The 20,320-nt window shown below is 51.4% G+C and overlaps 9 protein-coding genes across 9 annotated transcripts; 4 read left to right on the forward strand and 5 right to left on the reverse strand.

Annotated features, from left to right (window-relative positions):
* Positions 1 to 207: 207 nt before the first annotated feature.
* Positions 208 to 2,145, reverse strand: BDW70DRAFT_89432 (DUF2417 domain-containing protein). The gene is made up of 2 exons (XM_073745133.1): positions 1,807 to 2,145; positions 208 to 1,746 (listed from the first exon to the last, which is right to left on the reverse strand). The coding sequence occupies exons 1-2, from the start codon at positions 1,948 to 1,950 to the stop codon at positions 334 to 336; spliced, it is 1,557 nt and encodes a 518-aa protein (XP_073593617.1). The 5' UTR covers positions 1,951 to 2,145; the 3' UTR covers positions 208 to 333.
* A 25-nt stretch (positions 2,146 to 2,170) lies between these two features.
* On the forward strand, positions 2,171 to 3,948 carry ppe1 (putative ribosomal protein/carboxylic ester hydrolase (Ppe1)). The gene is made up of 5 exons (XM_073745134.1): positions 2,171 to 2,517; positions 2,604 to 3,112; positions 3,165 to 3,255; positions 3,313 to 3,566; positions 3,637 to 3,948. The coding sequence occupies exons 1-5, from the start codon at positions 2,345 to 2,347 to the stop codon at positions 3,870 to 3,872; spliced, it is 1,263 nt and encodes a 420-aa protein (XP_073593618.1). The 5' UTR covers positions 2,171 to 2,344; the 3' UTR covers positions 3,873 to 3,948.
* A 21-nt stretch (positions 3,949 to 3,969) lies between these two features.
* BDW70DRAFT_89449 (putative transcription initiation factor TFIID subunit) lies at positions 3,970 to 6,989 on the reverse strand. The gene is made up of 5 exons (XM_073745135.1): positions 6,609 to 6,989; positions 6,336 to 6,474; positions 6,231 to 6,274; positions 5,364 to 6,178; positions 3,970 to 5,313 (listed from the first exon to the last, which is right to left on the reverse strand). Exons 1-5 carry the CDS (start codon positions 6,798 to 6,800, stop codon positions 4,254 to 4,256), a joined length of 2,250 nt encoding a protein of 749 aa, XP_073593619.1. The 5' UTR covers positions 6,801 to 6,989; the 3' UTR covers positions 3,970 to 4,253.
* A 12-nt stretch (positions 6,990 to 7,001) lies between these two features.
* On the forward strand, positions 7,002 to 7,964 carry BDW70DRAFT_89458 (mediator of RNA polymerase II transcription subunit 11). Its single transcript, XM_073745137.1, has 2 exons — positions 7,002 to 7,200; positions 7,283 to 7,964. The coding sequence occupies exons 1-2, from the start codon at positions 7,117 to 7,119 to the stop codon at positions 7,733 to 7,735; spliced, it is 537 nt and encodes a 178-aa protein (XP_073593620.1). The 5' UTR covers positions 7,002 to 7,116; the 3' UTR covers positions 7,736 to 7,964.
* Positions 7,965 to 7,974: 10 nt separating this feature from the next.
* cap2 (F-actin-capping protein subunit beta) lies at positions 7,975 to 9,342 on the reverse strand. Its single transcript, XM_073745136.1, has 5 exons — positions 9,155 to 9,342; positions 8,652 to 9,031; positions 8,320 to 8,589; positions 8,220 to 8,267; positions 7,975 to 8,167 (listed from the first exon to the last, which is right to left on the reverse strand). Exons 1-5 carry the CDS (start codon positions 9,181 to 9,183, stop codon positions 8,094 to 8,096), a joined length of 801 nt encoding a protein of 266 aa, XP_073593621.1. The 5' UTR covers positions 9,184 to 9,342; the 3' UTR covers positions 7,975 to 8,093.
* A 1-nt stretch (position 9,343) lies between these two features.
* mph1 (3'-5' DNA helicase) lies at positions 9,344 to 12,500 on the reverse strand (the record flags this gene model as incomplete). Its single annotated transcript, XM_073742789.1, has 1 exon — positions 9,344 to 12,500. The coding sequence occupies one exon, from the start codon at positions 12,498 to 12,500 to the stop codon at positions 9,585 to 9,587; it is 2,916 nt and encodes a 971-aa protein (XP_073593622.1). The 3' UTR covers positions 9,344 to 9,584.
* Positions 12,501 to 13,117: 617 nt separating this feature from the next.
* Positions 13,118 to 14,594, forward strand: BDW70DRAFT_140843 (uncharacterized protein). The gene is made up of 3 exons (XM_073737687.1): positions 13,118 to 13,848; positions 13,902 to 14,192; positions 14,252 to 14,594. Exons 1-3 carry the CDS (start codon positions 13,701 to 13,703, stop codon positions 14,392 to 14,394), a joined length of 582 nt encoding a protein of 193 aa, XP_073593623.1. The 5' UTR covers positions 13,118 to 13,700; the 3' UTR covers positions 14,395 to 14,594.
* Positions 14,595 to 14,806: 212 nt separating this feature from the next.
* On the forward strand, positions 14,807 to 16,056 carry BDW70DRAFT_89499 (HD domain-containing protein). The gene is made up of 2 exons (XM_073745138.1): positions 14,807 to 15,159; positions 15,224 to 16,056. The coding sequence occupies exon 2, from the start codon at positions 15,228 to 15,230 to the stop codon at positions 15,912 to 15,914; it is 687 nt and encodes a 228-aa protein (XP_073593624.1). The 5' UTR covers positions 14,807 to 15,159; positions 15,224 to 15,227; the 3' UTR covers positions 15,915 to 16,056.
* BDW70DRAFT_89503 (uncharacterized protein) lies at positions 16,057 to 19,668 on the reverse strand. Its single transcript, XM_073745139.1, has 2 exons — positions 19,333 to 19,668; positions 16,057 to 19,280 (listed from the first exon to the last, which is right to left on the reverse strand). Exons 1-2 carry the CDS (start codon positions 19,509 to 19,511, stop codon positions 16,199 to 16,201), a joined length of 3,261 nt encoding a protein of 1,086 aa, XP_073593625.1. The 5' UTR covers positions 19,512 to 19,668; the 3' UTR covers positions 16,057 to 16,198.
* Between the last annotated feature and the right edge of the window lie 652 nt (positions 19,669 to 20,320).

The following is a 20,320-nucleotide window of genomic DNA, read 5'->3' on the forward strand; positions in this document are numbered from 1 at the left end:
TTCATTAGTCTGGATTGCCTGAGTCCCCGAATCGGACGACCGGAGAATGTGCCCCTTTGTCGGTTATCTATACGGCATTGTTAAGTATTTGGTAAAGACTTGGATAGTCATCAAGGTCATGGAACGGTTTGGGCACGGTGCAAATTTCGGTTCAGTATGTACGTGCAGGTGATAGGTAAACCGGCTCACGAGAAATCAATATATCATCCATTCTGATTTGCAACTCCCATGGATTAAGAGCAAGGAGACTATATACGTAGAATCAAACATATACAATATAGAAACAGACGAGGAAGGTTCAAAATGAACAAAAAGAAATAGAACGAAGAGAGATCATTTTCCCATCACCATTTCTCTCAACCTCTCCTCCAGCAATTGCCGCCCCTCCGTGGTCCTCCAAACCTCATGGGGTGCATCCTGGACAATGTCCCAGTTCTTGAGATTCTTCGTAATAGCCGTTAAATCCTCTTGCTTATCCGCCCACTTCCTGTCATTCCCGACCTTATCGCCAGAGCTCACAACGATAAGCGGCGTATCCGCCATTTGGACATGCCTCGCAGCCTGAATCTCCGACGACGTCATAGACCCCGCAACAAGATTCTCCTGCAGTTTTGCACGGATAAATTTCCCCGTCTGATAAGCGCTCTGACCAAATACCCTATCTTCGCGCGTCCGATGCCTGAAGATCGCGCCCGCAATTCGATCAAGACCCAACGGTGACAGAATACCACGGATCCACAGCCAAAAGCCGCGACCTGGGCTGGCAATGTCGGAGAGGTAGTCTTCGTGCAGAGGGTCAATGAGAAAAATGCCCTTTGTTTCAAGAAGGTGGCGGCTTGCAAATATACGGCTGTATATGCTTCCTATGCCTGCAGAGAGGAGAACGAAAGGGCCCTCTTCACCGGCCAGAGCCAGCGCTTCGGAGAGTGCGTCGGAGGCCATACCTGCGGAGAAGGGAGATGGTGCGTTGTCGGACCAAGCCATACCCGGTCTGTCCCAGTAGCAGTAGCGTGGGATGGCGCCCCTTTGAAAGAGCTCGTCGATAAAGGGTTGTAGAGTGTGCTCGACGGGGCCTTCACCGGCCTCGAGGAGGACTGTAGAAGCGGAGTTGTTGTAAGATGAATTGCCAACACAGTCGAGGTGGACTTGGTAGTTGTGCGCGCTGACCCAATATTTCTGGCCAGGAGCGTGGAGGGTAGCGTCGCGCGCACGGAGGGCGAGCGTGATCATAAACAGGACTGAAATGATTGCTATAAGAGCCATGAAAAGAGTCTCAGTTAGGACAGCGAGCCATTCCCCTAGAGTCCAGCGGGTTTCCTCGCGGCCTGTCAGGCGTTCTTCCTCTTCGCGTTTACCCCAAGCAACATAGCGATTCTGGATGATGTTGTAGAGTGCCATGAGGAAAGCCCATACTACACTGGCAATTCCGACCCAGCCTTCTTCAACGCGGATAGATGGTACGGCCACTGTTATACACATATCGATGAATAAGAATATAGCAAGCACGAAACCCCACACCGTCATTGGCTTTGACGGGACCGAGAAAAAGAGGAGCCCGAACAGGATATATCCAACCGTTAACGTGGTATATGCAAATGCGAAAAAACCTGATCCGCGAGTGTGCAGTGCCGGTGCACTGACAAAGAGGGAGACGAGCAGGAATGTCCACCAGATGAAGCTGATGGCGAGGAATGCGGTCGAAAGGCCTCGCAAAGCCCGGACACTCCAGAGGTTGTAGGGGGAGACCTAATTGAGAAGCTACATCAGTCAACCGTAAAATATGAAATTAGAAATGTATGAGCCTACAGCAGGATCATCGGGACTCAGATACTGCTCGCGCTCGCGTGGTAGGAGCTGCGTCCTCTCATCAGGAGCCCGGTACTCTCCCTCATTCTCTCCCTCATGACGCTCGCCGTCTCGCCCAAGCATTCTGTTGATGAAATTGACCATGGTCTTTGGTAGGTACCGACGGATTGCTCGAGTTGCGAAAAGCGAGGGGAAAGCCCTGGAAAGACAAGTTATAAACTGCCTGTGGCGGATATCGATATGACGGTGCTGACGTCATTGCATGCACCACCCACCATGTTGATGGTTGTTGTGCTTGACTAAGCTGATTGTTGTTGGACAGGCCTGCGTTGAATTCATTGTTTGTGACGTTCAAGAGTTGTACAGTAGTTGACCTTCAGCCTTTAGTGCTCCTAGCGGATGAAATTCTGAAGCCTTGACTGTGCACGAACCGGTGGGGTTGACGAGCTTCCCACCCCGCAAACGGCCTCGTCTCCGTCCTTCGTCTGCTCCAGGCTCCCACAACAATCCGCCGTTCGATTATCCAAGGACCCGAAATATGAGCGATCTGCAAAAGTCCTTCGCCAAATCGAAATTGGCCAAGCTTCCCCCTGAGCCCCCTCCTATTCCCGAGTCCGTAGCAGACGAGGACGGTGACTCCGGATCATCAACCGAGACGGTGACCCCTTCGCCGGTCAAACAATTATTCGCTCGGCCAGGAGGGACCCGAGGGTGCGTATAAATACTTCTTTGATGCAATTGCCCGCTTTTCTCCTACCCGAAGTGACGTATACAGTGCGACTAACGTGGAGAGAAAGCTTGCAAGATAGGGCACTGAACTCTTTAGAATGGACCAGCTTCTTCGACCAGGAACTCTATCTCCAACGGCGAGTCAATGATCTAGACATTGTGCATCATGTATACCTCACTTCGCCAACGAATTCAGGCCCCCTCTTTGTCATGCACCACGGTGCAGGCTCTTCTGGCCTCTCTTTCGCAAATTGTGCTGCAGAGATCCGCAAGATCCTGCCCAATGCAGGGATACTCTCTGCAGACGCCCGAGATCATGGAAGTACATCCGTAAAGAGAGCGAGTGAAGATGGTGAGGCGGATCCTGAAACGGCTCGGCTTGATTTGAGCCTGGACACGCTGAACCAGGACCTCCTCTTCGTTATCCGAGAAACACAAGCTAAAATGGGCTGGGAGACTCTGCCGGACATTGTCCTTGTCGGCCATAGCTTGGGTGGCGCAGTGATCACCGATGTTGCGAAGAAAGGCGAATTAGGCGGGAAGCTGCTGGCTTATGCTGTTTTGGACGTTGTCGAAGGTGGGTTCCACCAATTCCTTGATCAGGACGCGGACGCTCATGCAGAACATAGGTTCGGCAATGGATGCCCTCCAGAGCATGGAGACATATCTCTCAACTCGGCCATCCCGCTTCCCCTCCCTTCCTTCAGGGATAGAATGGCAGTATGTTCATGTACACTGGGCGATAACAGACATCTTCTTTAACAAATAACTCCATAGTACACGCTCGCGCACAATCCGCAATAGAACCTCAGCCCGTGTGTCCGTCCCATCCCTCCTCTACCACGAAGATGTCCCTAAAGACCCTTCAAAACCATGGGTTTGGCGCACAAATCTCGCTGAAACAAAGCCCTTCTGGGAGGGCTGGTTTGTTGGTCTAAGCCGAAAGTTTCTTGAAGCGCGTGGGGGGAAGTTGCTCCTGTTGGCTGGGACGGACAGGCTGGATAAGGAGTTAATGATTGGCCAGATGCAAGGTGAGTCTTCCTTCACTTGCCTTTCGTACCTTGTTAAAAGGTATGGCTATTCTAACTGTATATTTCGCAGGGAAATATCAATTGCAAGTCTTCCCGGACGCGGGGCATTTTATCCAAGAAGATCAGCCTGCCCGGACAGCACAAGTTCTGGTCGACTTTTACAAACGGAATGATCGGAGCGCGCTTGTTCTTCCTCCTAAAGTAGCCGATATGCAGGCTTCGGCTGCGATGAAGAAGGGAGCAGGAGCCGGTGTGCCTCTGGGGAAAGCTGAAGGCGGAACTACAGGTTCCTTTAAGCGGTCTTAAAGAGGCTTGAAGTTTTCACGGTATATGAAGCTGGTCTTCGGTGCGAGTAATAGACGGAGAGATTGCTAAGTAAAGAGATACTATAATTACATCCCGTGTTTACGTTACCTTTGGAGTGCCTTCTGCTTCATCTATAGCCAAGCAATTGCAGCTACACGGTACAAATACATGTCCAATCACCGAAAACAACCGCGCCATTCAACCTAGCCGGGACGCCGTCCGGTTGGTCTGAAAGTCAATGCAGAATAATAAGGTCCCAGAAAGTATGAGGTATGAGGTAAAGAAGAGAGAAGATAACGATCACGAAAGCGGAAAAATAGGAGGGGTATCTGGCATCAGATAGTCACACAATATACCCAGCCTCAGAGACATGCAAGCCAGTCAAGGAAGATAAGCGCCGCCAGCAATAATCAAATTCATGTTGGTGAATTTCACCTTGTAGACGGGGCTCTTCTTGGTGGGGAACGCACTAATCTGGTCCGGTGTGACAACAACATCCTTACCCTTCTTCTTGCCGCTGCCCATCCCTGGCCCAACGGTGCCCGGTGTCTGCGTAGAATTCGCGGCAGCGGAGGAAGCGCCGTCAATCTTCGTGCCTGCGCCGCCTTCCCCGGCAACGCGGCCCTGCGACGGGTCATGCGCAGGACCCATAACATCCCATACTCGAACTGTGCCATCTGCGCCGCCTGAGACAAGCACATTAGACTCTACACTCCAACTAAGCGACCATATGCCCCCCTTTCCATGGCCGCGCATACGCTTCAGGAGGCGGCCGGGACCGAGATCCCAGAGCAGGATGGACCCGTGGTCGTCCGCGGAGGCGAGGGTTTTCCCGTCGCGGCTGCAGGCCAGGGCTGTGATGTTTCCGGTGTGGCCGGTGAACATGCGCACTGCGTTGCCGGTAGTAACGGCCCACATGCGGACAGTGCGGTCCGAGCTTCCCGTAAAGACATAAGCGGAGTTGGGGTGGAAGCAGACACAGTCGACGTCTTGCTCGTGGCCGACAAAGATGCGCTGTTGACGGATGTGATCAGTTACCCAAAGCCGGGCGGTTTTGTCGTGGCCGCCGGAGACGAAGTAGTGGCCGAAGGGGCCCCATTGAAGATCCCAGACTGGCTGATCATGGCCCTTGTAGACAACCATGCACTGCCAAAGATCAAGGGACCAAAGGCGAATGGTTCGGTCGGCGGAAGATGAAAGGAGCCATCGGGCGTTTGTTGGTGCTACGGCGTTCTCACTGGGGGTGGCTGATGGGGCAAATGCCACTGCATATACAGGCCCCGAATGACCGATTAAGCGGCGCGAGTTTGTTGGAGGATCGTCTGCACTGTCGTCTGCTGAAGTGATTTTCTTTCCATCTAGGCTCCAAACGCGGATGTATGACTCTTGCATACCAGCTGCAACGAGCAGATTATCATCCGAGAAATCAAGGCAGTTGATCCTAACCAAATTAGCGATTGACCCTCAGAGACGGATCTAAATTTGACTAACCCATCATAAGTGTTGTGGAAAGTGAACATGCACACACTAACGGCAGGACCAACGCCTCCTGTCCTAGATTCAATCCGAAACCTATCACGATTCTCCTTGACTTTTTGCACCTCAATCGCTACATCCCGCGCAGTCGATGGCGGATACGGGATATCGGCGCGCGTCGGAGCTTCATCGTCTTCCTCCTTTTTTATCATTTGGTCAAGCTCCTGCGTTAAGCTGTTTTGACCAGGGCCGGGCGGATTCTTGGCGTCTTCATCTGCGAGTTCAGCACGCACGTCACCTTCAAGAGCCTGCTCCATGGAAAGCTTCGCTAGCCTAAGTCGCGGCAAAGTGCCGGCCATCGCGGGATTGTCTCCGGTGTATGCAGAGCCAGGATGATGACCTGGAATGCCTTCATCTTCTGTAGGGAAACTCTGACCCATACCAGCTTGGGAGAGCAGTGCCGCAAAGCTGAACCTATCATCGGCCGCGCGCTCTTTGGTGATGATAGTGCAATAGCTGCTCAGTATCGCGGACATAACAGAGCCACCTTCTTTCTGCTTGCTCTCGAGAAACTGCATCAAACTGCCAAACGCTGGATTGCTCAGAACCAGGCGGTATTTATTACCGCGATATAGTTTGGCAATTGAGTTATCTTGAACATGCTCAGGCAAGCTGATAGGCTCTAGCGCCCGTACGTCCTCCGTGTGTTCTGGTAAAAAGAGGTTCTTGTTTCCGTCAAAGAACTGCCTAGCTTCTGGTGTATATAGAGAGGTCACCATATTCAGAAAAGAATAAACGAAAAGCGGCCACAGTACACGCCGCAGTTCCGGCTGTGGAGATATTAGCCTTCAGCAAACAGCACTTGACACAGAGGAATCACACCTTATACAAGTCTAAGTTATCCTCAACCCAAACCTTGAGCAGATCTAGCAGCCCGATTAGCGTCGGTCTGTAATATGTCACAGCTTGCGCTGTCAGCAGTCTTACCAAAGCCCATCCTGTACTTGGGCCGGGCATCTTCTCCCAGAGGAGGTAACGGTCGGCCATCAATCTCTTGATTTGCAGACTCCATACGAAGCATAGCTTCAGTGCGACTATAGCCCTTCTTAGCCAAATAGTCAATGACCTAAGACAAATGTCAGCACGCAGGGAACCTCGTAGTTCATAAACGCAACACTGTATCCTCATTTAATCTAATCAAACACACAGCCGCCGATCCCAACAGGAACCAAAAAAACAAAAAAAAAAGTGCTCACTCACAATCTGGTTCAAGTTTTGCTGCGACATTGCACCACTGGAGGCCTGCGGTGGAGGGGGTCCTGGGGTAGGCGCCCCAACAGGTGTAGTAGTCATGGGCTGTTGATGAGGAGGCATTGATACACCAGCACCGGGGCCCATACTCCCACTTCGGGGAGCAGGGCTCGGGGCCCCGCCAGGCGCAGACATGTTCATTCACCCCTGAAACACTCTCAGCCTGGCTAGTCTGAGGGAGATAAGAGAACTCTAATTGGGGACTGAGGCAACTGGGTTGCTGATGCACAGTGACAGGGAAGTGAGGGAATCAAATGTCCCTTCCGACATCTTTTTGATTTGATAGAAGTCCGCGCGACGTCGCCCTGGGCTTATGTCAGCAAAGCTTCCCCAACTTCGCACGTGACAGGCTGCCTGTCATTTGATGAGGCTTATGTATCTCCATGCACCACTGGTGGTTACCAAGCCTTCAAAGCCTTGGAGCCTTTCGACATAAAATCTGAGCAAGAAAAATATAATGACTGAAAGCAACGATTCTGGGGATTCTCTTCGAGTCTTCACATCTGCTGATCGCATCCGTCAATTGAACGAAATCGACAAGGTATGCGTAACTTGAGAGCTGTGGATACTTCCAACTCTGATTTTAAGGATCTCTGCCTAACCATGTATTTTTATTGTTCTAGGATGTAGCGAAACTAATCCACTCGGCCGGACTCGCGATTCAAGCCCTTACAAACGCAAGATCTAACGACTCTACAACTCCCGCGTCTGCGGACAACTCGCTCGATTCTCATAAGGCTCGATTCAAGGAAGCTACGTCACAGTACTTTGCGCTTCTTTCGTCAATCGATGTTCGACTGCGCCGCCAGGTCTATGCTCTCGAGGAAGCTTCGATTCTTGCGCCGGACTCGTCTTCTAGAACGGGCGATTCTGGTTCGGGTGCAGCTGCGGGAGGCACATCGAACCCGCTGGATGTTAGCTGGCTAAATAGTAGGAAGGATACTGTGGGCAAGGAGAAGGAGGCAGAGCTCTGGGCGGCTGCAAGACAGTTTGTTCAGCAGATTCACCAGGCCAACTCTGAAGATATGGCTACAGTGAAGGCGGAACGAGATCAGGAGACCATGGACGTGGACTGATGTCCATCTTGTTGACACGATCGGGCCTCTATCGATACGTCTGGGGACGATACATTTCGTGCATATTGTACAGGAGCGATTTGTTTTACTTAGCGTGCACGCTTTGTTGGATGGCTGCATGCGTCCGATAATGGATATGACCTTGTGATACCCGCACTTGAATGCATTGCCTTGCTATATGCTGAATAGTTCCTAAACAGCTGCCGGATCTGGACACCCATGGTCGTTCCGTAGATCGACTCTATGGCATAAGCTCCGGTGATAGATTATAGTTACAGAGGACTGAGCTAGTACTCTCATGGAACGCAAGATACCTCTGCATATTCGTGACATCTGCTATAACAAAACTGAACACAGCCTACCGCTGCAGTCCACGGATCATTTCCTGGTGAGTGGCTCTGTCCCTGTTGGTTTCCGAAAGCGGTCCAATGCCTAAGGAATTAGCTTCAGGGTCCAGATTAAAGAGGCGAGATATATCACTTACTCCTCAACTCGCCAACTACATCCTTCGCTTTACCGAAGTAGACCTCCTCTGCAAGTCAGGTCAGCAAGGATCCCTACCAATGTAATCAAAGAGTACGTACGCAGCAAGTTCCTCATCTTCAACTCCATATCCTCCACAAGCTTTCCGACATTGGCGACATGGCTTGCATCCGAATCAACATTCATATCGACCTCGATCTGCCGGGTCATGTTCCCGCTCAGATCCATCTCACCAAGAACCTCGTTCTCATTGGACAGATGGAGAATTACAGTGCTAGTGAGCTTATAGTGGGCCATTCGTCCTCGGTCAGTCGCCTCGAAGACGTGAATGCTATCCCATTCACCAGAGTGCTTTCCGCCTGGAGACACGCCTGTACGCATGAATGCATTAGTAACGTCCAATTCGTTCCCACTCTATAAAGCGGCAACGCACCCTTTTTCAAAAGTATAACTCCCGCAAACCCATCGTCCAGATCCCAGAAGTACACACTCCCAACACCGCCCTCGTAGTACAGCTCCCGATACACATCAAACGCCTCATTTGCGGCAACTTCCAGCCTTCTCACTCGCTCGCTCGGTACCGTGCCATCGTCAAGAGGAGGATCAAACTCATTGCTCCAGGGGGATCTGTAGCTGTCGCCGTCGCGGTTATAGTCGCAGAGTAAGTAGTCACGCTTTGTCTTGGGGCATCGACGGATCTCGAGCGGCTGGTCGACGGATGATAGAAGGTCTTCGGTAAGGTCGGGCACAATAGAGGTAATTGCCTGAAGGTTCTGCTTTGTGTCACGGGGGTTCAGGCGACGGAGGAGGTCGCTGGTGCAGCCATGGCGTTCGTGTCAGCGGAGTGTGCAGGGTGCAGGCGGGGTTGGTTTGGGGTAGACATGTTCGGGATGGGCGGGGTATATAGCGAAGACGGTTTTTGAGTAAAGAACTTACAGCGCACTATCAAATTGGGCATCCGCCATTATAGTGGTTTCGTGGGGATTGTTGTTGTGCTTTGGGTTGTTTACTTGTTTAAGGTCAAGGTGTCCCTGAAGCTGACGCGGGATGGGAGGTGCGTGGGCGCAACAAGCCGAAGTGTGGCTTTAAGAGCTCCGCCCGGGCACTATATACTTAGTACGCAGATCGATCTGCACATAGGAAGATCTGTAAACGGACTGTCTCATAAGCAGCAACAACTCTCATCATCTTGTTACTTCGTACTTGACGCCCAATTGAATATACGATGGTCCCGAAACGTCGGCGAAAGGTAAATCGACTCCAATATTGAGTCGTGATTAAACGCTGTGTGTATATTCCTAGATATCATCCTGAATGTTTATACAATCAAAAAGCCCAATGGTCTTCCAATCGTATTGAACAATCATTACTCATCACTGTCATTATCGAGCACAATCCTTCTCCGTTTTGGGTGATCTCTGCGCTCGGCATCCGGTGTGAAAATGGCAGTAGGGTCTGGGAAGTTGAAATCATCTTCGATACGACTGACTTTGCGCGGAGGCTGAAAGGGCTTCGGCTGCTGATAGCCCAAAATATCCGAAAACAGCTTGCTAGGCGAGGGGAAATCCACATCAGTATCGTTATCTCCAGAATCCCCGGGTAGAAACTGGGGTGCATTTAGTTTTCGGCCCGGGTTTGCTGAATTCAGACGACGTTCAGCAGTCGCACACTTGCTAGAAAGAAGGGACTCTTCGAAAGACAGCTTTGCCTCACGATCCAATACTTCTTTGAAGCGCTCCTCGCAGTCTGCTCCGAGCTGATTCATTCGTTGCAAGGCACCGACAACACGATGTGTGAGAGAGCCATGGCCCACGATCTTTGTTGGCCGCCTAACTGACTGCAGCTTGGGAAAGGCGTCGCTTCGAGGATAGCGGATAAATTCTGGACTTGTGCCTCCTATATTCTGGTAGTGCTGCTCTAGTTCCTTCTGCTGAGCGGGAGTGAGCAGGACATCATCAATGTCTGGAACCGGCACAGGCTCTGGCGTTGGTATTCGAGCTTTCCGACTTTCATTCTGTTTTGTTCTTGGCTTTGCTGCCGGTTTCAATGTCCCTGTCAGGCTCGAGGCCTTTGTAAACCCTGTTTCGACGTTGTCCGGCATGTGAAATTGCTTTGCGGGCTTCTTCGGGAGACGTCCTTTGCGTTTCTTCGGCTCCGGAAGGTCGCTGGCTTCATTTTCATCGGGAATGTCTACAAGTCGTTTGTCAGGGACTGGTTTTATGCCACGAGGTATGATGCGCGGAGATCTATCGTCATGAAACGTAAAATGGGTTCCACTCGCTATAAGATGTTGCATCTTTTCGTAGTTGTCTTTCGCCCTGAGATAGTTCTCTTCCTCCTTTCCTTGCATAAGAAGCAAAACGATATTACCGGCTCTCTTTCGACCAGTCCGTCCCATGCGTTGCAACATGCGTATTGGGGATGCCGAAGAATCGTAACACACAATGAGGTCGACCTCTCCGATATCCAACCCTTCCTCACCGATCGAGGTGGCCACAATCGTGTTATAGGTACCCTTCTTGAACTTCTGAACGATGTCAAGCTGGGTCTTCTGGCCCATTCCTTCTGAGCCTTTAGCACTGCTTTGCCCAACAAAAACATGGGGCCGGATCATGGGCTCATATCTTTTGAGAACTCTTGTCACTTCTTCAGCGCTGTCCCGAAAATGTACGAAAATCATCACTCTGGTAGCTGTTTGGTTCTCATTACCAGCTCCATGAGCGCCTTCACCAGCATCCATAAAGTGGTTCAGAACAACCTGCTTCAGATATTCTAGCTTTGGGTGTCCAATAAACTCAGGGTTCCTGGTCCATGGAGTTAGATAATTCATGAGCTTTTTGAAGTGCTCGTCTTGCACAATCTGACGTTGGTATTTTCCTCCTTTCTTCCCGTCCGTGTTGGATTGAAAATGAAGCAGGTGGCGATATAAAGGAGTAATCCCATGATACTTGAGCAGGTCAATCCCATGTGCCATGCTTGCCAAAACTGTAAATATTGCGTTGATCTTATTCTTTAAGCCAAAGTGTGCATTCCTGCCAGCGTCAGACAACATCCACTGCTGTCTCGCTTTGGTGAGTCCGTATGGGGTCAACGACATCGGATCCCTTCCCCAAAATGCATTCAGTGTACGAAGTTGGTCAACAAGCGGTTGTAGTGTGCTAGACAAAAGGTCCATGCATAAAATCATTTCGTCTGAATTCTGAAACGTTTGGATGTCTGTGTTTCTCGCATGCACGTATTCTCGGATATCGAGTGACTGTTCAGTGCGAATCTCCACCCTGGCGATATCAAGGCCATCAATGACGGCTTGTACGGATTCGACAGTGGACCCGGGAGTTGCTGTCAAAGCTAAAACCCTAAAGCTCTGGTTAAATCTCCGCAAGAATTTGACGACTTCGACATATGCGTAGCCGCCAGTAGCACGATGAGCCTCGTCCACTACTAGTAGCACGATTCGTTTCGGATCAGCTATCCCCGATTTAAGATCGTTTGTCAAAGTTTGGGGAGTCATAAAGAATACCCGCTTTGTCTTCCATTCTTCCGCTCTGATTCCAGGAGGAGCTTCGCCTGTTAACATGGTGGTTTGAGAGCGCGGAATACCCGCAATTTGTAGACAGGCAGATATTTGCTGGGCTACCAGCGGCTTTGTTGGAGCAACAAATATAATCTGAGCGCTTTTAGTCCAGCGTAGCCAGTTAAGCATGATGGTGGCGGCTATGAAGGTTTTACCCAAACCTGTAGGCAGAGCTACTAGAAGGTTATAAAATAACCCTTTCTGGGTGATGTTAAACTGATAATCGCGTGTCTTTCCCAGGTTGGTGGGGTATACCCATGTTTCCAAAGCGTCCTGATTTAATTTGTGCTGAGTTGGGGGCTCTACCTTGTCCGGCGGGACCGTTATCTGCTCACCAACCGGGGGTTGTGTTGCGGAGCTTCGAGCCGCAATATCGAATAATGTTGTTTGACGGACACCTAAAGGACGATTTCGAGCCTGCGAAGTGGTCCAAGGTATCTTCGGCGCATGCGTCGCTGGTGGTGAGAGGGATAAGTCCGAGTCGAACGCATCGTCAGGAATGTCGTCAATGAGGTTGACCGAGTCTGAGGGCGCAGAGGCCGGGGCATGGCCAGGACTTTTGAGGTCGGCTGACTTGGCTGCTGTCGTGTTCTCCTTCTCAAACGACTGTAGAGACGCCTCGATCGCAGCCGTCAGGTCTTCATCATCTCCATAATCCTGTTCTTGCCCAGTGCTATGGCCATCACCTTCGGCTACGGCTGTGCGCATGGTTGGCGGGGATGGTGGGATAGGATCCGGTTTCTTCCATCGAGGTCCGCGTATTTTCTCTGGAGGTGAAGGTGGCTGCGTTAACTGGGTAACGAAAATGTTTTCGCGGATGTTCAACGTTCGCTTGGGAACAAACGTCCTATATTTGGCCGTTCGCTCTCCAGGGTCGTCCAGAGAACGGAATTGGTCTCGAGATGACGGCCGGTGCTCGTCGCTATTGCGGTATGATTCTGATCCTGAGCCAAACCCCTCGCTGCTACTAGCTCCATCAACGGTCTTCTGGCGCGGTTGCGGGCGAGCTTCTTCAGACTCTTGAGCATTCAGACGGCGTCGTTTTGCTGACCTTGGGGAGTCATCGCTGTAGACCACAAAGTCTTCCAGGTCACTGTCCAAATAGTCTGACGAGCCTCCATCGAGGTCGGGCATGTCTGGCTGAGCGCTTCAAATGATATCGTGGACTTGATTGACGGAGCAAGCGCGTCGCGAAGCATCGCGAGATCATGTGATGACTATTGTCTGCCTCAGGCAGCACGGGTAGGGGCCAGAAGCGCACCGGTCCAGCCAATCAAGTTCCCAAGTCTCAAAAGATAGAAGTGGACTTATTTAGTCTGATCGGCTGCTTACCTGTCGGTTATTTCGGTCTGAATGATGTGTTGTTTATGGGTCCGTTCATTTAGAACGCCCCGGATTTGCGTCCGTCTGAAGACCGGCTGAGTCTTCCCATGTTGTTGCCCAGAGTTGGTAAACAGAGTCTCCAAACTCCACCACTGGGGTGGCCAATCTGACAGCTCATAAGGCACCTCTAATCTAAATTCGTCACTCAAGGTGCTTTGGATTCGCCCTAACCAGGGAATTCCAAGGTTGATCGATAGGAGCCGTGAAACTCGACTAATGGCAGCGCGCCAAAGGACGACAAGCCCGCCGGGGGTTTCAATTAATGGCCTGAAGCTTTGTGATTCATGGTCGAATTGCCTCGTGTAACAGCTGACCTGACCTGATTCTGCAGTAGCCGGCGCTTTGTTGCCCTTTGCTTTTTGCCCCCAGTCCCTTTTTTTTCTCGCCTTTTCCTTCTCCTCTTCCTCCTCTTCTTTCTTCCCATCCACGTCCTTCGTTTGGTTTCTCTGCTGAATTTAAGTCTTCAGTTTTTCGTTCGAAGTCTTCTCCATTGAAACCCACGTCTGTCGTTTCTGACTTGTCAAGATGAAGCTCTCTCTCGTTACTTTGTCTTCAGTGCTCGCCCTGGTCGCTGCCCAGGACTCGTCTTCGTCGTCCGAGTCTTCTACCGAGACCTCTACTGCGCCGGCCACTACTCACAGCTTGACCGCTGCTGAGCGATGCGCGCTCAACTGTACGAACCATTCTATTTTTCCATTGGGATACTGCGTATACTGATTACCATAGGCGGTGACAACGACCTCTGCTGCGTGGCCGCATGCTACAGCGTGCCTTGCCCTAGCGACCAGCAGGCCAACAACACCAACACCTGTGTCTCGCAGTGCGACCAGGGCGACGGTTCTGAAGCGGACATCCAGGCGTACGCTGAGTGCCAGGCTCGCTGCATCAGCAGCACTTACTTCCCTGGCACTGTGACCGTCACTAGCGCTCCCACCAGCAGCTCGACTGGCTCGAACACCGCCACGACCACCAGCTCGGGTGACGACGCCGACAGCACTGACGACTCCAATTCGGATGGTAAGCTCTCTCTTTTGGCACCGCGTCTCTTACCGCTACAAGTTCTGACCTATTTTTAGACTCGAGCGCCACCAGCACCAACGGCGACGAGGCAACCGCGACCGGCTCGGGCGACGAACCCTCTGACACCAACGCTGCCGCCAGGCTCGGTGTCTCTGCCGCTGGTCTAGCTGGTCTCCTCATGGCCGCTTGGGCTCTGTAAGGGCCTTGCCGAAGCAATTCAGTCTCTGTGGTATGAAGCGCGGTGCTGATTTCATGAGTCACGGGCCATGCAAGGCCTTAATGGTTTGGATGTATTGGAACGTTGTCTGATGGTTATCTACATAGTCTTTATTTGTACTCTCTATTCTACTAATCACTGATCGATACCATGATAATTTGAGTTAATTAATCCCTGCACCACTTACTTCTCCCTTTGTGTTTTTCGCCAGACTTCCAAGTCTACTTACACGTTACAACGTCGCAGAATCAGATAGAAACCCGTGGATATTCCGCATACTTCGTAGACTGGGATGCCGATCGCTGCTCTTCGACTTGTTTCTGTGGGCCGGCGGACCCATAAATATCATCACCCGACGCCCGGGTACGAGATCTGTGGAGTGTGGAGACTGGAATGAACATCAGGCTGTCATTTATCTCTCTAAAATGTCCTGACCAACAATTAGTTGGTGTTCTCCGTATATAGTAGCTTGTAGCTTAAAACCGCGTGGTTAGGACATTATATCGATTGATGAATTTCTAGCTTTGGAGAGTGCTTGGAACTTGAACCCTGAACCAGTCATCCAACAGCGGAACCACCCGCTGTGCTGTAACCTAATAGGCCTGGCTCTTTGGAGCCTGTTGCTGTGGGGGTCCAGCCGTGACTGGCCCGGTCCAACTCCCGACGCGTCAGATTGAAGCCGCAACGCGTCTTTTGACAGCCTCATGCTTATGTATGATTCAGTACATAGATTTAGGGAAAATCAAGGTGAATACCATTCACACTTAAGTAGCCATCTGTGCGGGCAAGAAAGCTGACGTTTAAAAACTAGAACCATGTCCGAACATCCCCTCATCGCACCAATTTCAGCTTTTGTAACGAAATGCATGAAAAATTACGATCCAAGCCATAATCCAGCGCATATCAATCGCGTTGTGAATCTCGCATTGCGAATCCTCCAGTCTGAAGAGGCCAAAACGCCCAAGCCAATAGACAAACTCACCGTCCACCTCGCGGCCCTATTGCACGATATTAGCGACAGGAAGTATCTTCCCCAAGATTCAGAGCAGGACGCAAATGCAATTCCCCCGCACAAACTAGTTGAGCACATCCTCCTCACGCATGGCGCTGATGCGACCCTGGCCCAGCGGGTACAAACGATTGTTTCGCATGTCTCGTATACGACGGAGTGTAAAGACCCGTCAGCTGTAAGGCGGTTGATTGAGGATGAAGGGCTGGTTGAGCTGGCGATTGTGCAGGATGCGGATCGGCTGGATGCGCTGGGCGCTATTGGGATCGGACGGTGCTTTACGTTCTTGGGTGCGAAAGGAAGGGATATGTTGAAGGACGGGGAGGAGTGGGAAATGGAGAATTCGATAATGCATTTTGGGGAGAAATTGGAAAAATTGGAAGGAATGATGAAGACGGAGACAGGGAAGAGGATGGCTAGGGCGAGGACGGAGAGGCTGGTGGAATTTCGAAGGTGGTGGGAGGAGGAGATTGGGGATATTTCTTCTAACTGAGCTTGTGTGGATAATTCTCGTCTATTCTCACGGGTATGTAGATAAAATGCGCACCAAAGAAAACCAAAAGGATTGTAGGGCTCGTCAGGCCAGTGTTGAACGAAACAGCGCTGTCGTGCAGATTAGGGTATGAGATTCCGATGTGGAACAGCGATGGATGACGTTTAGATAAAAAACCATAATGAAAAAAAACCAACCCCAACGCCAACCAATATAAGTGTCTAAAATCGCGTAGAACCAATGCCACCTCAACGAGTGATATATGCATACACTATGGTTAAGGATCAGACCCGGTCAACGGCAAAGTCCAAAACCTCACAGTCGTCTTCGAAGAATCCATCCTCGCCGCCAGCCTGGAACGGTGACGAATGTTTCTTCTTCCGTCGTGTGGTGATTACCACTTCCTCCACGTTACCAGTGCTGTTTCCCATGCTGATCGTATTCACGATACTTCCACCTGGCCCCTGTTGAAGTTCATGCATAGCAACGTCACCTTCATCCTCGCTGCTGATGCTGACACGGCGAACATGCAGCTTGGACATAGCCATGCTCCCGCCAAAGACCCACTGGCCCCCTGGCGTCGCAGTGGTTGAGCCATCCGCCTCACCCGTTTCAGAGTAAGTAAACAGACTGACTCTCTGGTCAGTGTGGAAGGGTTGATATGGTGCGTTGGTCTCAAGCTCTGCCTGGGAAAGCGGCTGACACTTGAGCTTTGATGACGCAGAGGGTCGTGCAGTTGCGGATGGAAGAGCTAAAGATGCATGAACCATCAATTCTGGATTGAAACTGCTGATTCCCATGGGGCCGCAGGAGCTGGACAAATTCGCAGGCAGCCGAAATTCAATTTCCTTGCTCCCAACAACTAACTGCGGCTGCCGTGATTTATTGGGCAGCATGGACCGCTTGATCCTGTACAATCGGAAGTAGCCATTTGCTACAAGAGCCACGAATGGCTGGCCCTTGTGAAGGACCCAAGTGACCCGCGATGCAGCGGGCTCGCGTGTAAACCCAGAAATATGAAGCCGGTTCTCACCAACGTGACGTAGAGTATTTACCGTGCCACTAGCGGCAGCTCCCATTGACTTGCTGAGACCAGCAGCAACAGCTTTCCCGCCTATGCCCGCAGCGGTCGGGATCGTAAAGCCATTCATCGCAGGAAATGCAGCTCCAGCTGATGGGGCTCGGCCTCTAACAGCTTCAAAGATAGGCTGTGTCTTGCCACCCACAAGCTTGATGGCCGTCGATAGGGGATTCGCATTTGTCGTACGCATGGCTAGTTCCTCAGAGCCAGCGTCTTTTGGCGATTGTCTACCTCGCGTAGGTCGAGCCCTGCGGAAAGGAGGCCATTGAAAAGCAGTTCGCGGGAGGTCAAAGACATGTACTGTGCCTTTAAGGGTAATCACGGCGAGACGATCACCAGAAGGTGGACACCATATTACATCCACGATATGCGACTCTGTCAACCGGGAGTACCGTGCGATCTGACGCACACTTGCAGATACTGTAGCAGAGTCCTCGGTCAAGAAGAGCCCAGCGCGACAGTACTTGGCCTGCATGAGATCCCATACATATTGAACATCCCCTTTCTTGCTCGCTGTGAGGAGCATGAGACCACTAGGAGAGAAGGACAAAAAACTGCAGCCGTTCGGTACTTGGAATGTGGCAACAGGGCTGAACATGATTGCGCTTTTCGAGTCTCCACCTTCGTCAAGCTTCTTCAGATCGAGGATTGACACAAGATCGGGTTCGGCTGGCGAAGTGTTCTGCGTGTCTTGAGCATGGGTTGGAGGAAAGATGCTGTATCCTTGCGGAAAGTCCATTGCTTGGGAGCGGCGCTGCTGGGAATTTTGCTGCTGATCCTTGTTCCAATAATTATTCCAGGCCTGCAAGCCCTGATCGCTCATCCAGCGAGCTCCTCGCACGAACTCCTGCGTAACACCCCTAGCAACTTTGTCCAGAAAGCTTTCGCCCTCACCAACATCAGTTACGCAGGTAGTCGCTGGTCGCGAAGGGGGACTACGAGTCTCCAGGCCAAAGACCTTCCCTTTCACCAAAGGCACTGGTACTGTTCCTCCCAGCGATGCTCGATATGTAGATGACGGTGGTACGATAGCTAACCATCTTCCGTTCAATGCAACGATTGGGTTATCAGCTTTTGCAGGTCCCTGAGGTGAGTCATTTCGAGACCCGTCCGGATCCGTTGAACTCGAAGATGTCGAGTAGCGTCTTGTTTCCCTCGACTGAATACTAGTCCAGGTCTTCCCTAGGCACTGGTATCCATTGATACTATAGATGTAGATTTCGCCACTGATACCAGATCCTAGGATAAGGTAGCTGCCACTTGTAAAGAGCCTCAAATTCCCAATGGGAGATGGCGCCAAATTCGCAAGTCCAGGGAGATTCTCAAAGCACGGGCTAGGCTTCGTTGTGAAGAGGGTTGAAATGTGATCTCCAGTTCTAATAGAGTATACCTCAACCCTTGTTTGGTAGAACCGTGTGTCGTCTCTGATCTGACGCCTATCAGCACTAGAATACCGCCCTCCGGTTGGGAGGTCATTCGTTTCAGAGCCATTAGAAGACGCATGACCCTCGTCGTCGGATGGAATACAGGGGCCATGAAGGATGATAGCGACATGCGGCCGGGATCCCGAAGCTAAGTTGTCTCCTGCGAGTATCTTCGCTTCAACGACCCGGCCATTCAGTCCATCTAACCTTCCAATAGGGCGTGCCTTGCGATCTTCAATAGTCAAAACCTCCAGAGTACCATCGCTACCAACAAGAAGAACGGTGCCGCCCATACGTGAAGACTTAAACGGTGGGCTCGAGATGGTGTCGAATGCGCAGAATGAATACTGCGAGTCCGTTGGCGTTCGACTTTGGCCGGAGAGCGATGGGATGTCGATGTCAGGGGCTCGGTAGAAGTGAGGTTGCGGTAAATGAGGGGGAGGTATCCGGTCACTGAAGGGAATGTTGGCAGAGTGACTCTTCTGTCTATCAGCGGACTGCTGGCGAGAGAAGGCGCCGCTTGAATATCCATTCCCGTAGCTCATAGGCCTTGTTCTGGGTGGGGGAGAGGCGGAAGACGGATGGCTGAAACCACCTTTATCCTGGCTCGTCAGAAAACCACCAAAGGGGGATCCGCTGACGAAGTCATCTTCATAACCATCTTTCGGGGGACTCTTTCCAAACGGGATGGATTTGGCCCAGTTATTCGTGCGATAGGCGAAGTCTTGCTCAGGGGTGTCTCTAAGCGAACCCAGAGCATCGAGAACAGGTGATGCGATAGTAGTGGGTTCCGTCTGCGGTTCCGAAGGCAAATCAGGATAAGATGATGGTTCGGCCTGCGAGGGTGAGGATCCTTCTAGCCTGAAAGCCATGGTTTAGTCTCCATGCCCTGAACCTGAGCTAGCGTACTCACAAGTCGTCCACGGGGACCCTTGAAGTCACCTTGGCACCCTTGTTTTTCTTTCCCTTTTTCTTGCTCTTTCCCCCAGTCTCATTATCTGGCTTGGCGGGGATTGTGTCTTCCACGGGGCCTATATCGCCCGGTAACCGGCTCTGCTGGCGAGACAAGTCGTCCGAAGCTGCCGGGAGCATTAAAAGGATAAGCTGCCTCGGCGAGGCAGGGCGGAATTAGCAAGAACAGCCGCCCTCAAGACCTTTGACGAGGCCTGAGAACGGAAAGTGGATAGTATGGTCAGCGTTCTGGAGCTCTTCGCTTGACGGTCCTCGGTTGAAGTCTACCTACGTCGACAAGCTGTCAGCATGAGTCACCAAGCATCAACACGGCCGCCAGGTCTTCCAGGGGCCTCTTACAGTCTAATCCCAGCGATACTCAATATCTACTATTTCAAACGCTGAAGATGGTATGGATGTGTGGTTGAGAAGAGGCGTCGAGATAGCACGGTATCTCGACGGGAAACTCTCTGATACAGTACGCGTCGATCTGGGGAACGGGGACTGGGTCGGAAGCACAGCTTAAACCGGCGAGTCTCCACGTCAAGAGACAGAGACGGAATGTAGCTACCAGGGAGTAGGTCTTTCCAAAATTGCAAGTCGAGCAGAGCAGGCAAGATACAATAGCGAGTTGGGGGTTTGTAGAAGGAAAGGTGAGTAGATAGCGATAGAGGGGCGGGGGAGGGGAACCGGATCAGGTCAGGAGCATAGTGAGCTATCGGAAATGACATCTACCTTCTGGTAGGCTGACACGACTCCAGTTGGTAATTTTCCACGACTCCAGTCAGTCTCCTGGCAGAGAACTACTCGGTAATATTCCTAGAACCACTACTGCGCCTCCCTTGCAGGCTTCCGCTGGGAGTTTTCGGCAGCAATTGTTGTTGGGGTTCTGTCCTCATGACACGGAGAGGGGAATCGATTGGCTGTTGGAGATGATAAATTACAGGAAC

The sequence above is a fragment of the Aspergillus foveolatus genome (assembly GCF_047715535.1).
Source record: "Aspergillus foveolatus strain CBS 279.81 unplaced genomic scaffold BDW70scaffold_46, whole genome shotgun sequence".
In the NCBI taxonomy this organism is placed as follows: domain Eukaryota; kingdom Fungi; phylum Ascomycota; class Eurotiomycetes; order Eurotiales; family Aspergillaceae; genus Aspergillus; species Aspergillus foveolatus.